This window comes from Rhinolophus ferrumequinum, chromosome 8, assembly GCF_004115265.2.
Source record: "Rhinolophus ferrumequinum isolate MPI-CBG mRhiFer1 chromosome 8, mRhiFer1_v1.p, whole genome shotgun sequence".
Taxonomy (NCBI): Eukaryota; Metazoa; Chordata; class Mammalia; order Chiroptera; family Rhinolophidae; genus Rhinolophus; species Rhinolophus ferrumequinum.
Window position 1 is genome coordinate 6,776,341 of NC_046291.1, and position 15,177 is coordinate 6,791,517.

Here is a 15,177-nt window from a genome sequence, read left to right on the forward strand (position 1 = left end):
AAGTCAAAAGCAAACCCTGTAGGCCTCCCCTGTGGTTTTTCACTGAGACAAAGGAAAATAATGTGACAGAAGCAAATTGACAGCAGCCATCTCTGCCAGCAGATACCAACATAACACAGAATTTCAGGTTCTCTTGGTCAAACAGTGCTGCCCTAGAACCTGTTTCCCATACAGATAGTTTGATCTTGACCCTTGCGTGAGGCAGTATTGAAAGTGTATTATAAGACGCCATTGTTGTGACCGTGATGCACTTCAGGGTCTTTGGCTAAAAAAAAGGAACAAAGATAACTTTATGAAGACATCAAAAGAAATTTTTTTAAGAAAGGTATTGTGCGGTAAAGAAAGATATAGTACAGTGGTGTGACAAATTAAGTTCTGGCTTTTTAGGGGGTTCAGTATCTAAAATGTGATTGTATCTAAGTGGGATATAATCTTTAGAAGTTGTTATCATCCCACATGACTGGAATTCTTCCCTATCACAATGAAGACTTATTGTGGATATACTGTGTCTTAAGACATCACAATCACAGAAATTCACTTACAGCTCTCAGATTGGGGCTTTAAATGTTAATATTAGAGAAAAGGTATTTCCTTTATAAGGTAACTCATTTGGTACCTTTAAAACAGTAAATTCCTACAGATCTTTTTAAATTGTTTAATTTACAAAAAAAAAATCTTTGTTTTCACATGGCTGTTTTAAATTGCTAAAATTAAATTCACCTGCATGAAAAAGTGTTCTCTCTGGCCTCTCATATTAAGGCATAGCACAGGATCTTAGAGTGGTACCTTTTTCTAGTTAAATGTGTATGTTCAAATGACCAGCAAGCGGCTATACTCATTTATTTTAAAAGCTGGAAAATCTTAAAAATACTATGAAAATATAAAGGAGACTGACTGCTATTTATTAATAATAATAATAATATTCCATTTAAAATTGATTCCCTTGCACTTGGTCAAGTTGCATAATGGAGCTAATGATCTTTGCTTCTCTGGCAAAGCTTTAGGACTGTTCCTCCCTGTTTTGACTTCGTAGCATTTTTTAGAAACTCCATTTCCCAGTTTCTAATTCTAAGTTGTTCTTAACATGGCAGGAAAGGATTATTTCTAGAATCTGAATTTTTTTAAAAATTTTTATTGGGGAATGTTGGGGAACAGTGTGTTTTTCCAGGACCCATCAGCTCCAAGTCACGTTGTTGTTTTCACTCTAGTTGTGGAGGGCACAGCTCACTGGCCTCTGTGGGAATTCAACCAGCTATGTTGGTGCCATGAGCTCTGTGCTCTAACCGAGCCAACCGGCTGCCCCTGATTATTTTTTAAATAGACTAAAAATATAGTAAAGTCGACAAATAAGAAGTATATGATAACTCTAAGCTATCTGTTAATAAGTGCCATGAAAAAGAGAAATTAATTGTACTTCACAAGGTAGAATAAAAATAAAATACTGATTTTAAAATTAGTCCCTTTTTTTGCCTTAATTCAAACAATTCTAAAGATCCCTCCTAAGAAAATGTACCTTATAAAAAATTAATATTGACTACCCTTATGTAGGGTACCCCAAACCTAATAATTTCTAAGCAATTTCTCCATTGTTCATCTTTCCAAGCCATATTACCCAAGAGAAAAATAAAATTTTTCCTAAGTATTTTTGGTACAATGGAAACGTTACTGATTGATGTGACCAAATGCCAAGGAACTCACAGCCAAAGATTTCCCTGCTTTTGCTATCAACTTAATGAGAGGAAACACCTCAGCCCTCAAGAAACCCATAATCAAATTAGGGAGACAGTAACTAGTACACAAAATGCCTGCTAAAAGCACTGTGAGAGTTCCGAATAAAAGGAAGAGTTATGGGGAGCCATACTAGAAAATTACACAGAGGAAGAAGAGAAGAAATAGGCATTGGGGAGGGGCTGTTTGGCAAGTGGAAGCTGATTTTTAAATGTTGATGAGTTCAGAGATGTAGGATTATAGTGTCTGTCTTAGCCAGGAGGTACAAATTTGTGGCCTGGTCATTCTGCCCCTTTGTTTAAAGAAGCTACACACCGCTGCCTTTAGTGAAGTGAAACCTGTGACACCAGAGTTGACTTGGCAGAAGCTGCTGCGAAAATTAATCAGATCCAATTCAACAGACCCTGCTGGAATTTACTGTATATTAGAATAATGAGGAACCCAAGCCCGCATCACTAAAGAGAAAAGCTTCCAGTGAAAGAAAGAAATTCAAGTGAGCAAGGCTATGAAAAATTAGGCCTGTCCTTTGCTTAATAATTAAGAAGTAATTTTTATAAAAGTTATTTATGCTTTTATTTTTAAGTCATACACAGATTTAAACATTTTCAAATAGTATAAAAGGTTATACACTGAAAACTAAGTCTCCCCTGACCAAAAAAAATTTTTCAGTTTCTAAGGTGGACTATCTTTTTTTAAAACTCAGATGAAGGAATAAATTACATATTAAAAGAAAGAGGGAGCCTTTACAGGCCTTAAATGGGAGGAATAGGACAATGACATTGTAGCACTGGAGTAAGATCGGACGTTTGCAGGGTTGGGCAGAGAAGGAAGAGACTTCCTATTGAAGGCTTCTGGATGTTTTTGTCATATTAGACCTTTCCCACTTCTGGGTTATACAAAAGAGTCCCACATCCCACATTTTCCCTTAGTAGTTTTCTCTTCCCTCCCACCTTTCTCTCTCTCTCTCTCTCTCTCTCTCTCTCTCTCTCTCTCTCTCTCTCTCTCTCTCTCTCTCTCTCTCTCGCGCGCGCAAATCTTGATCTATCTGAAATACATTTTAATGGAAGGAGTGAAGTAGAGATTTAATTTAATTTCTCTAGATGGCCACCCTTTGGCTCCAACACTATTCAGTAGTTCATCTTTTTTGCCACCGATTTAAAAGGTCCCTATTACCATATAAAATTCCATATAATTTTGTTTTCTAGGTGAACTTTCTATTCTCTTCTGATGATCTGTCTCATATCCAGCGTTACACACTATTTTAATTACTATACCTTTGTAAGTTTTAACATCTGGGAGGATATATTTGTTACTTATTTTTTGTTACTCTTCATAATTTTCCTGGTTATTCTCATACTTTCCATATGAACTTTAGAATCCTTCCTTCTGGTTTTTCAGAAAATCCTATAGTTATTTGGATTGCATTAAATTTACATTTTTTTACAACTGTACATTGCATTAATATATGGAGTATTATATTTTTATGACATTAATATTTTCTATTCAAAATTGGGGTGTACCTTTCCATTTATTTAAGATTTATTTTGTGTCCCTCAGTAACATTTAGTTTTTCTTATAGGTCCTACACTTTATATGATGTGTTTATTCCTAAGTACTTAACTTTTTTGTTGCTTTTGCAAATGAGATTTTTCATTCCACTGCGTTTTCTGATTTTCGTTAATATACAAGACATTTATTACTTTTTGTATATTAATTTTAAGCCAAGCAGCCTTACTTATCCTTTTATTATTTACACTAGCTTTTTATTTGATTCTTTTGGATTTTCCAAATATCTAATCATATCACTTGCAAATAACAATAATTTACTTTCTCTTTTCCAATTTTTATATTTCTTGATTCTTTCTCTTATAATTATATTGCCTAGTATCTTCAGAATAACGTGTTAAATAATAGTGGTGCTGGAAGGTATCTCTGTGCCACTTCTGACTTTAAAGTAAATGCTTCTAGTGTTTGTCTTTCTAGTAAGCATGAATCATGGCTTACTTTTTTTTTTTTAATAGCTTTTTTTTTTTAAGATTTTTTTTTTTTAATTGGGGAAGGGGAACAGGACTTTATTGAGGAACAGTGTGTACTTCCAGGACTTTTTCCAGGACAAGTTGTTGTCCTTTCAGTCTTAGTTGTGGAGGGCGCAGCTCAGCTCCAGGTCCAGTTGCCTGTTTCTAGTTGCAGGGGGCACAGCCCACCATCCCTTGCGGGAGTCGAACTGGCAACCTTGTGGTTGAGAGCCCACTGACCCATGTGGGAATCGAACCGAGCAGCCTTTGACATTAGGAGCACCGAGCTCCAACCGCCTGAGCCACCGGGCCGGCCAATCATGGCTTACTTTACACATAGCATCTTTATTTCTCCTTCCTCAACATTTCTTGACTCATCCTCTTCCCTGAATACTAAATGCGTCTTTTAATCCATTGTTAAAAACATATTTCTGTTCCATCACCTAATAATTCACCTTCAACTCTACATCATCCAAAGACCATAAAACTCAGGATATACCAGAATGAGCAAACTAAGGGAGACCTGAACTGCTAATGGTTGAAAGGATTAAAATCATTTTCATGAGCCTATGACTGAAATCAGAATTGCATTGGTTTGAGCATTTTGGTGATTAAGACTTAGTTTTTCTGGGTCTTTTTACAAATAAGTTATTTTTCATTTCATTAAGAAAAAATACGGTAATTTAAAAAGTTGTAATAGAAACAAGGGTGAACTTTAATCTTTGGAGGAAAGGATAAGAAGGATGATGGCAGAGCACAAAGAATAAGGTGGTTGTTTTATTGTTGCTTTATTCCTCACCCATCGGGAGGGAGGCAGTGGGAGATCGAGGGAGAAGCCTGAGCCTCAGAGTCTGACCATCATTCCAAATCCTGAGCTGCTACTTCTCAGCTGTGTAACTTTTTAGGGTTCTTAACAGCTCTGCATTATTGCTTTTCTCTTAGTCTCATCACACAATGAGAAACTGCCAGTTTTTGGAACAAGTTTGTCTTCACAGCCTTTACGGCATTATATAAAAAAGACAGAGGGCATTTCCTTCTCTCAGTGATGGAAATGGACTAGTCACACTTGGTGTTTTTTAGAAAGATTTTCTTGGGGTGATATGGATGGCTTTGCTCTACAGTTGGTACATCTGTGGCAATTGTAGCCATCCTCTGCTAATGACAATTACCGTGTCTTACCATTTTCCTCTGTCATGGTTGCCTCCATAGAGGTCCTCTACGCCAAAGAAGGGTTTCTTCCCATCTCCTTTTATCAGCTTGTCTGGTGTGGCCTTGTGGTGATCATAACACTTAATTGGGTCCCCAAAAGGCAACTCAACTCTTGATTTTGCTGGCTCCTCTAGTGAGAGACTTCAAAACAAGCATCCGAGCTGACCAGAGCACACAGAGGTGCATGAGGGTATGGTGTATTCACTGTGCCCAGGTGAGAATGGGGCATAGGAAGGCGTCTGAAGCAGGAAAGGAGACTAGAGAGTTATCTGTGCCACAGTGTATAGAACTTTAAGCGATGAGCTAAGAATTTAAGAAATATTCTCCGAACAGTGAACATCTTTTGAGGGTTTCTGAAGTGATGATATGCTCCAGCCTGTATTTTAGGAATGCAAACCTAGTCACAATGTGTTAGATTATAAAGACTAGACAAGCGGTACCTCAAGTTTATTGCACATAAGAATTGCTTTCTAAAATGAGCATTCCCAGACCCTGGAGAGATTCTGATTAAATAGATCTGAGATGACTTGGAAACAGCATTTTAAACAAGATCTCAAAGCATACTTTGGGAAACAATGGACTAGACATTGAAGGAGAGAGATTAGTTGGGAGGCTATCGTATCAACAATATAAAAGAAAAAAATACCTTAAGAGAACCAGCTTAACAGCAAGTATCAACAGTATGAAAAAATCATTGTTTTCTACTGATTTTCTTAGGAGTCATGCAGATCTAGGTTCTGGGACGGCTGTAGACTGAGTGGTCCCAAGAGTCTCTCTGAGGAGGTGCCACTGAAGCCAGGACCTGAGCGTGTGAGGAGTCAAGGGCAAGAGGGCTCAGGTGGGCTTCGCAGGCAGAAGAGACGCTGGTGTGTTGGAGAAAGAAAGGAGTCCGTTGTGGCTAGAGCACGCTGGCTAGGGTGCCTCGTGAACTGTGGGAAGATCTCAGTTGTTTTTTAAGTGCAAAGGAAAGCGGGGATTGACATCTAATTTACAGTTTTAAGAAACCACTTCCTTCTGTGAGGAGAATGGATTAGAGGCAAGAATAGAAGCAAGGAAAACCATCAGGAGGCTAGATAGATGATTATGAATTAACAATAATCATAATAATAGCTAACATACTGCTTACTCAATACCCAGGCACTGTTCTAAACACTTTACATGAACCAACTCATTCAAGTGTGCTCTCCAGTTAGACCCTCTTTAATTCTCAAAAGTACCACAGTTTGGATGATAAATTATAGGAAACTATGAATCAGCCAATTAACATTTTCAAAGAGACTTAACAGTTAAGAGCACATGGTCTTCCTCCATCAATTCAAAACCATTGTGTGAAAGCCACTAACCAAGACAACTCTTATAACTCAGTATTATAGTAGGAAAAACGACTCTCATCTCCAAACTTCCTGAGCTCTTTCTTTTTCTTCTGTCCTGGCACTGTCTCTTGGTTCTGTCTGTCTTTTTCTGAGTGTCTTTCTTTCTTTCTCTCCCTGTTGATGTGTGTTCTGTGTTTCTTGCCTCTTTCCCCTCTTTGCCTTCCTTGTTCCCTCTCTCTGCTCTCTTCCTCTCCCCTAATCTCCCTCAACTGGCCAGTGAAGTACTTGCATGTACAGTGGATCTGTTCTGTTTAATATATAAAAATTGATGTGGACCATTTCTATTTAAAACTAATTAAGTCTCCAAGAGCCAGTGTACTCATTCCAAAATGCTTCTAGCTGGTTGTTACAAAATATTTTAAATCCTTTATCCCAATTCCTGCATTCACCTCCCTGGAGGAAATTTACCTAGAACCCCACTCATCTAACTGAGTTTCTTCCAATCCCCAGGCCTTCCCTTCCCACTCCACCGCCACCACCTCAGTGACCGCCTTCTCTGCCTCGGGTCTGTCCCCAGCTCCTGCCCTGGACTGAACCTAAAAAATACCCCTTCACATTTATTCTTTAAAACATCGGAGGACTTATGTAACTGTCCGAGGTGAGCCAAGTGTCCCTCATACCTCCATAATGTTTACCTTCATTTACTTCCTTTTTTACCTTTCCTAAGGTTTGACACTTGACACACTGTTGATTTTTCTCTGAAGCTTATTTTTAAGATGCTCTCACTTTTACGTGTGAGAGTATTTCTTTTGCCTGCCTGGTTATACATAAGAGGCTACCTACCAGGAACAGCTCTCCTCAGGGCGGAGGCTTCCTTGGTGATTGTCCGGGCACATAAATCACCAGGGAGCTTTTAAATGAGAAAAGACCTGGCTGACCCAGCAGGTGGTGTTTATAAATAGTCCTCCAGCTCCCCTCCTTAAAGCTTGTCCACCTAATCCTCTCCTCTCTCAAGATTGGAAGTGACTTGACCTTTGAGTCTTAAAACTCAGGCTCTTTTTCTCTGAAAAATCTGCTTGGCAAAAAGCTGTTAAGACAAAAATTGTTTTCAGCCAGATGATGACCAGCCATCAAAATTTGCCTTTCATTTCCAACATTTTTAGCCAAGAATGCATCCTCTTTTAAGGACCAGCTTTTCTCATTATTTTGACACCTACATCAATAATTTTTATTTTGTTTTACTAATAGACTAGCGTGGATTTGTATTTTTATGATTTATAAAGTTATTCCCAAATGGCTACATGTCTACCATGAACTATGAGCCTTCTTTTTCACCCCTAAAATTACAGAATTTGGAGGGGCTCTAAGTAGCCTCTATCCCTTTGTTGTTGGATAGAGCTCTGTTTTTAGTTCTCTAATTTCGTATTGTTTATTGAGGATAAAAATCTTACAGGTCCTGTTAGGATAATAAACTGAAGCAAGTGATATAGACATAGGCAGTTTTTCAGATTAGGGTCCAGGCAGGAAACGCCTAACTGTTGAACTGACCAAAGGTATTTTTTTAAATAATTTTCCCCAAAAGATAAGTAGGTCCTTCACCTGATTATTTATAAAGTGGAGAGGAGCTAATGTTAGGGAGATAAACTAGGTATTTTTAGTAGCTTCTCTCCCTTGCTATAAAATGGAAGAATCTGAAATTCACTGTCCACTATCAGAGAACACTCTAATTTAAGACGTTTTTCTTTTTATCTCCTAATAGACTGAAGAGTAAGTGCCGGTCCCAGACTTTTCTTTGCTGACCTGGGCCAGTGGCAGCAATGCTTTTTCTGGAGGGTGCTAGGTCTTAGCCAGCTGTTGCGTTGTGAGGGGAGCCCCTTTTCCAAGGCTTTTTTTGCAGTAGTTTGGCTAGAATGCGCCCACTTGAATGTGAGCCTGGAACTTGAGAAGTAATTTTAGTTTTGTTGTTTAACTTAAGCAAGTCTGGTGTTCAGAGTGGTTTGTATTGGTACAAAATAGAGTGTAGAGAGAGAATGAAACTCATGAACTGAGGAAGTCAAATGAGTACTGTACCTTCTGAAAACCTTGCGCTAAAATGTGTAAGGCCGTACTGTTTAGATAGGAGCTCAGAGTGGACTTGCTAGAGCAAGTTAGGGCAGCTTTCTCTTAACATGTGGAGACCCCGAATGGGTAAGCATATTTGTAGTAATTAGAATTCTAAGACATGACCTAAGCAAGTATGTACACTTTCGACTTGCTTTTGAATTTAGGTGTTACCAAAAAAATAGTAATTTAGAAATATGAAGCAACTCTTCTAGTTGCTATCGTGCAAAACAGTCACTGCCTCCCACTGGGGAAGGGAGGCTGCAAGGTGCTGCTGGAATGAGGTTTGGTTGCTAGACAGCAAAAAAAAAAAAGACACCTAAACTGTATCAACTGTGTTTATCTGAAGCTCAGTCTCTCTACAAATCCTACCCCTCTTTCTCATAGTTAGCCTCCACGTGTGGATAATATTCTCTCTTCCTTTAATGATTTGTCCATTGTTGTTTGTTTTTAAAAAAAAAAAAAAAACAACAACCTCAGGACTATCTTTTTTTAAATTTAATCTTTATTTTTATCAAAGTTGGATGGTACATCGTTAGAGTCATAGTTCTACCCAGTTTCTCACGAAGAGCAGCATTCCATGTCCTCCCACTCCTATTTTCTACTCCCCAGAGAAAACCATTTTCAAGTCTTTCCTGCTGATTTATTTGGTATGTATCTTGGTATTTCTAAATAGCACCTTGTGGCTGTCTTAAGGTTTTTTAGGTATTTTTTATTGACTTCACACTATGGAAAATGACACTTGACACCTGACCACACATACACACTCTTCTTCCTCTATCCTCCCAGGTTAATTGTGTTGGCTCCATAGTCTGTGTTTTTATTATTATGACTATGTCAACACCATTTGCAATGAAGCCATGTAATATACTGTGACTGCTGCTTTCTTTCAGTACCACCTTTTTTCCCCTGATGTTAATAATTGTCTTGGATTTTTATTCATTTGCTTAGATTTTCTTTACCTTCACTAATTTAAACCATCCCCATCTCCCCTAACTGTATCAATCTTCTTTCCATATAAACACATTGGCTATTCTATGAATTTCATTTTAAAAGAAAATCTCTCCCTGAGCATTCTGACCTGCTCCTGTCTGGACCCCTAGTCACCTTCCAGGCCTCTATAAAGAGTTATTATTCTGGGGTCTCTTTCACCGTGACTCCAAGGACACCTTCACCTGTCTCTTGTTTTAGATCCCTTGCTTTCTGGATCCAGTGTTGTCTTCTTCCTTGTTGTTCTCTGTCGTTTTGAAGGAGCATATTATTATTAGTTTCTTGAGAAAGTAAAGTGTTTTGTTTTTTAGTTTTGGGAATCATGTCCCTGAGGATTTTAAAGGCACTGCTCCCTTTTTTTTTTTTTAATCCTACAGAGTCCTATTGAAAAGTCTGTTTCATTCTGACTGTTTTTCCCCATTCTGATTTTGACCCATTGTGTGACAATTTGTTTTCCCTTTGGATGCTTCTCTTTAACCTTGATGTTCTGCAAGTTCACAATAATGTGACTTGGGCACTTGCTGGACTGTTTTCATCTGGGACATTTTCTTAAATTACTTCTTTGATGATTTCCTCTCTTTGGTTTTTTTCTATTCCTTCTCGAACTCCTATTAGTTAGATGTTGGATTTTTTTGGACTGATTTGCAGTTTTTGTGTCTTTACTCTCCTGTTTTCTATCCTTACTGCCTTTTTTTTTTTCTTCCTGAAAGAGTTCTTCAACTTTGTCTTCCAATCCTTGCATTGAGTTGTTTGGTTCTGCTATCAAAATGTATAATTTTCTAGAGTTCTTTTTTGTTCTCTGAGTGTTCTCTTTTTATATTGGTATTATTACTCATTTATTGTATGATGAACAATACAGTTGCTAGAAAATATTTATACTTAAGTTAGAAGATATATTCTGACTGAGATTATCTATCAATTTACTGACCTCAAAAGTTGTAATCTTGAGCCAGAGAAAATCACCTAAAATATGCAAAATTCAACTGTGTATCATTTTTAGTGACTGTAAGGCTTATGTTGTCTCTGATTGTTTTTGTTTGTTTTTAATGCTCCTTTTTAAAATTTTGTATCTTCTTTTGTAATCTCTTTTTTCCTCTAAGTTGCTTTTTTCCTTTGTTTTGGTCTGTCTTTCATAAAAATGCTTTCTTGAGTTTCTGGTGATCCTTTGCTATATCGTCGTATTTAAGAGCAGGCCTCCGAAAAGTTACTTGAGAGCCCTGGACTTGTGAGTAAAACGTAGGGACTGTGATCTTTACAGTGATCTGCCCGAGTTGTTTCCTGGGATACTTACTTATATCTGTTGCTTTAGGTCTTATCTTGGCTGGTCAGATTCTGTTGGAAAATTTGAAATTTTGCACTGTTCATTTTCTACCTCTTTCTTGCAATTTCTAACTATGTACAGTCTTTGGGTTCTTATGTTGTGGATAAAATATCTCCTCTGAGGGTAGTAGATTGGGGGAGGGAGGTTATCACTTTGTGAGGGGTATAGCTGTCTAACTATTACATTGTTTTGTACACCTGAAACTAATAATAAAAAAAGAAGAAGAAGAATACAACACAAAATTTAAAACAATACACAAAATATATATCTCCTCTGAGTTTTATGCTTCTTCCTTTAGATGGGTTTTGGACTCTCCTACACATTCTTATTTGCTTTCATGGCACTTAGCTGTTAGGCCGAGTACAAAGTAGGAGTCATTTTCAGTGCCTTATTTTTCCTTAATGTATTTGATCAGAAATTGGATGAACCTTCGGGATGCTGAGACAGGGAAGATACTCTGGCAAGGAACAGAAGATCTGTCAGTCCCTGGCGTGGAGCATGAAGGTACTTGCCCACCCTTTGTCTTCCCTGGGCTGAGACTGGAGGACAGGGCTAAGCACCCAGCAGCTCAGTCAGTGCAGATCCAATAGGAGGGCAGGCCCTGGAGGTACAGCACGCTCATCCAGGTGTCATAGAGTTTTCTACTTCCTTTCTTATGCTTCTGTCTCCCACTTCCCAAAACCCACTTTGTGTGGAAATTTTAGCATTAGAACATACCCCAAAATAAAAACTAAGGTCTCAACTTATTTTTTTCCAAAGTAAAATTTGCTTTTTTATCTCCCTGAAGTAAAAGAAAAACTAAGGGGTTTAAACCAACAGAACAGAGTAGAAAGACGGTGCCCATTCAGCCCCTTTCCTGATGAGTAGCTCGGTAAGGCCCTTAGGTGCACTACCTCTGGTGTTCCTTGAATATCTTTCAGTCAAATGCATTTGACCAATTAGGGACCTCTGCCTTTGATTAAACAGTATAATTCTGTTACCGAGGCATTCTCTGCAATTTAGCATAGATAATGGGTTCTCTAACTCAGCTCCCAGAAACTTGAAGCATCATAGTCGTTCGGTTTTCATTTAGAATGACTTCAATATTTCTTTCTCTTTCCCAGCCCGTGTTCCCAAGAAAATTCTCAAATGCAAGGCAGTGTCTCGAGAATTGAACTTCTCTTCAGCAGAGCAAATGGAAAAATTCCGCCTGGAACAAAAAGTTTACTTCAAAGGGCAATGCCTAGAAGGTATTCTGCTGCCTCCAGGCCTGAAATCCAGGCTCAGGGTGACAGGGACATAAGACACAGTGAACTAAAGCACTGCTTTGATAACATTCATTTTGCATCTCAGTCTGTGATAGGATTTCTACACCCTGCAAACAAAAAGAAAGCTGGCACGAAAAGGGGCTTTGAGCCCAACCGGAGGCTTTCTGATACTGGGCCGAGGATTGGTGCCTGCTTTGTCACTGACGTGGTATTGTGGCACGGTCACAGGGAAGCTGCCCCGGAGGGCCTGGTACAGTGCTCTCCAGACAGCCGCACAGATTTGACGCAGGGCCCCTCTGCACTGAGTTTTCACCAGGAAGCATAAGAGTGCACATGTGTCCCAGAGTTCAGATGTCAAGTGGGCTGCCTAATCCATATGTCTGTTTATAATTACATCCAATCTACTTCTAAGAAAGCGTGGCTTATACTGGACTTGCCCACTGGCCCTAGTCCTTAGACCCCGGAGCATAGGGAGCAGGCCTCTGGTGTGGTTCAGAGGGCAGCCTGAAGGGGCTTCCGCATCCTTTCTATGCCTCTGGCCTGAGGGGTTTCCGATGGCTTCATTGGTGGTTCTTGGGGTAAGAAGAGGCTCGCTCTAAAAGAGGGGAACAAAGAGCCCTGATACTATATAATATCTGTGGCGCCCGCTCACCCGCTTTTCCTTCTCCCTTCAGAATGGTTCTTCGAGTTTGGCTTTGTGATCCCTAACTCCACAAACACCTGGCAGTCCCTGATAGAGGCAGCGCCCGAGTCCCAGATGATGCCAGCCAGCGTGCTAACGTGAGTGAGCAGGCCACAGGACCGTGGAGTGTGTCTAGAAGCAGGCATTCCTGGCAGGTGGGACTCGTGGTCCCGTTCAGCAGGCAGGCAAGCTAGGTGGAAAACGAGGGTAAAAGAGTACCGGGGGGGATCCAAGGTTACAGGTTACTGACTTTTGTCGTATGAAAAAGACAGTGTGATAGAAAGGAGAGAATAAAAAAGCTTTAGATTAGACCCTTAGACTAAATTCTTGATTAACCCTAACAAGTTGTTTAATCTCAGACAATGTACTTACCTCTCTGGGCCTTACTCTCCTCCTCTCTAAACATGGAATTAATAATGCTCTCTCACACCGGTATAGTGAGGATCAAGTGAGATGACATGGAAGGAAACTGGCACGTAATTAAAATATATTCAATCCATGCTAATTTCCTCCCTTTGCTGACCATCAAACTTCTGGTGCTCTATTTAGATGGCCTTTAACAAAATCTGGCAAAGTCCTAATTCTGTTTTAGAGGATAATGTTTTGTTACAGTTTTTCAGAGACTAACTTTCCATTTTAATAGCTGTACTTCCTGCTCACAGAATAATTCGTTTGTCCTTTATCCAAAAACACTTGTCAATAATGGCCCACCCACCATTTTCTCTTGGGAAAAGACAGTCTTTCAAAGGTTTAAGTAATAGTGCCTAGTAACAATTTATTCACATAATTAATTGTGTCATGTTGGATCATCTCATTAAACAGGTCCTTTATGAAAGCCACATTGAAATTGTAAATAGAGATTATTTGCTTTGTCTTTAATAGGTTTTTAATTAGAATAATAGGTATTTTTATATTCTATGAACCAATCAGATCTTGAGTTCCTTATTTACCTTTTTTATAAGTAATTGCCAGCAAAAATGTATCTGTTGGCTATTAATGATCCTGGGGAAGTACAGTGTAGTCTGTAGAAGGGCATTTTTTAGATTTTATTAACCTTAATTTGACTTCTCCTTGGCCAGCCTGATTTCCTTTAGGTGCTAAAACCAGTAAGTCTGTGTTAATATATTTAGGTTATTGAAGTCATGTCTTATTTTTTAGAACCCCAAAACAGTACCTCTGCTGCCCTTAACTCAGTTCAAAAGTGGTTTGGTTTGGAAACACTGAGATATCCACCAAGGAAAATGAAATTCTACTCTACCCAACGCAGGTGTATCATTTGAGGTTCTTTGGTTTCAAGCGGTAGAAACTGACCCTGGGCCAACATGACAGAGTTGAAAGGGTAGGGCTGAGCACGGGGCCGCTCCAGAAAGGCAGATGGCAGGAATCTGTGGATGGTTTCTTCAAGGAGCAGCCAACCATAGGAAGTATCCTGCTCAGGAAAGAGTGTCTGATTAGCCCAAATTACATCCAGTGCCCACCCCTTTGTCAGGTGAGGGAAGGGCCATTTGATTGACCGGTGGACTAGAGATACGTGGTTCCCCAAAAGAAGAGCAGAGTGCTATTACCCAAAGTGAGGAAATTAGATGCAGGACAGGCCAACCCACAGCCGAATCATAAGGAGAAGTGCCACCCTTGCAGCCTGCAGATTTCATGTGCTTCAGGAAGTCAGTCATATTTTCAAGCACCCTTCTATGCAGAGCACTGTACTAAGGGCCTTAAGTGGACCAAGGATTGAGACATGTTCTCTCTCCTGATTTCCGAACTTGAAGAAGACAAACCTAGTCATAAGTTAAACGTCATGTTAGACTTCTAACCCCATATGGACACAAATTTTATGTCCCCAAGCCAAGGTTCTAGGTGGGTGCATGTCCATGGGTCCAACAGACCCAGATTGAAGCTACTTTGTGAAAATGAAATCTCTTGCCTAATACATCACTCTCTTGCCCTCTCTTCTTACTTATAGTGGGAATGTTATCATAGAGACAAAGTTTTTTGACGACGATCTTCTTGTAAGCACATCCAGAGTGAGACTTTTCTACGTTTGAGAAGAATGTATGTGCATTTCAAGAATTTGGGGGTTTTTTTTGGGGGGGCGGAGGAGAAAACTGTTTACTTATTTCCTCCACACATTTGATTTTTGACACTTCCACCCCTAATTCCCTCTATGACAAAACCCACCTGAGGCCACCAGGGGACCAGCTCTCTGTGTAGGTAACCAGATGGCTTTTTTCCCTCAAGCTGCCATCTTCCACTGACCAGACTTAACTCCCCACCTCAGACCAGGGCAGAGGGCGTGCCTCGACTCCTTCCCAGGGTAAACACAGGGACAAACACATACCACGGGCTGATGCTGTTCCTGTCACCCTCCCTGCCTCTTCCTGCAGGGGACACATCTTCCTTTGGCCCCTGGTTTTGGAAAAATTCATGTTCTTGACCCATGTTTAGTCTTTTCCTACTGTTTCTATTTCATACATTCTCACACGTTTAACTTGTAAAATAGACTGTGATATTATTATTACGTAATGAATTGAAACATATGAATTAAAATATTCCTACAGTCTTTAGCATGGCA

At 39.4% G+C, this 15,177-nt stretch overlaps 1 protein-coding gene across 1 annotated transcript in view; it reads left to right on the forward strand.

Annotated features, from left to right (window-relative positions):
• Positions 1-15,177, forward strand: part of PDE6D (phosphodiesterase 6D) — a 37,329-nt gene extending 22,152 nt beyond the window's left edge. Inside the window, exons 2-5 of the mRNA XM_033112885.1 lie at positions 11,092-11,180; positions 11,780-11,905; positions 12,598-12,703; positions 14,569-15,177. Coding sequence (XP_032968776.1) covers positions 11,092-11,180; positions 11,780-11,905; positions 12,598-12,703; positions 14,569-14,650 — 403 coding nt within the window. The 3' untranslated portion in view covers positions 14,651-15,177. The remainder of the gene's footprint in view (positions 1-11,091; positions 11,181-11,779; positions 11,906-12,597; positions 12,704-14,568) is intronic.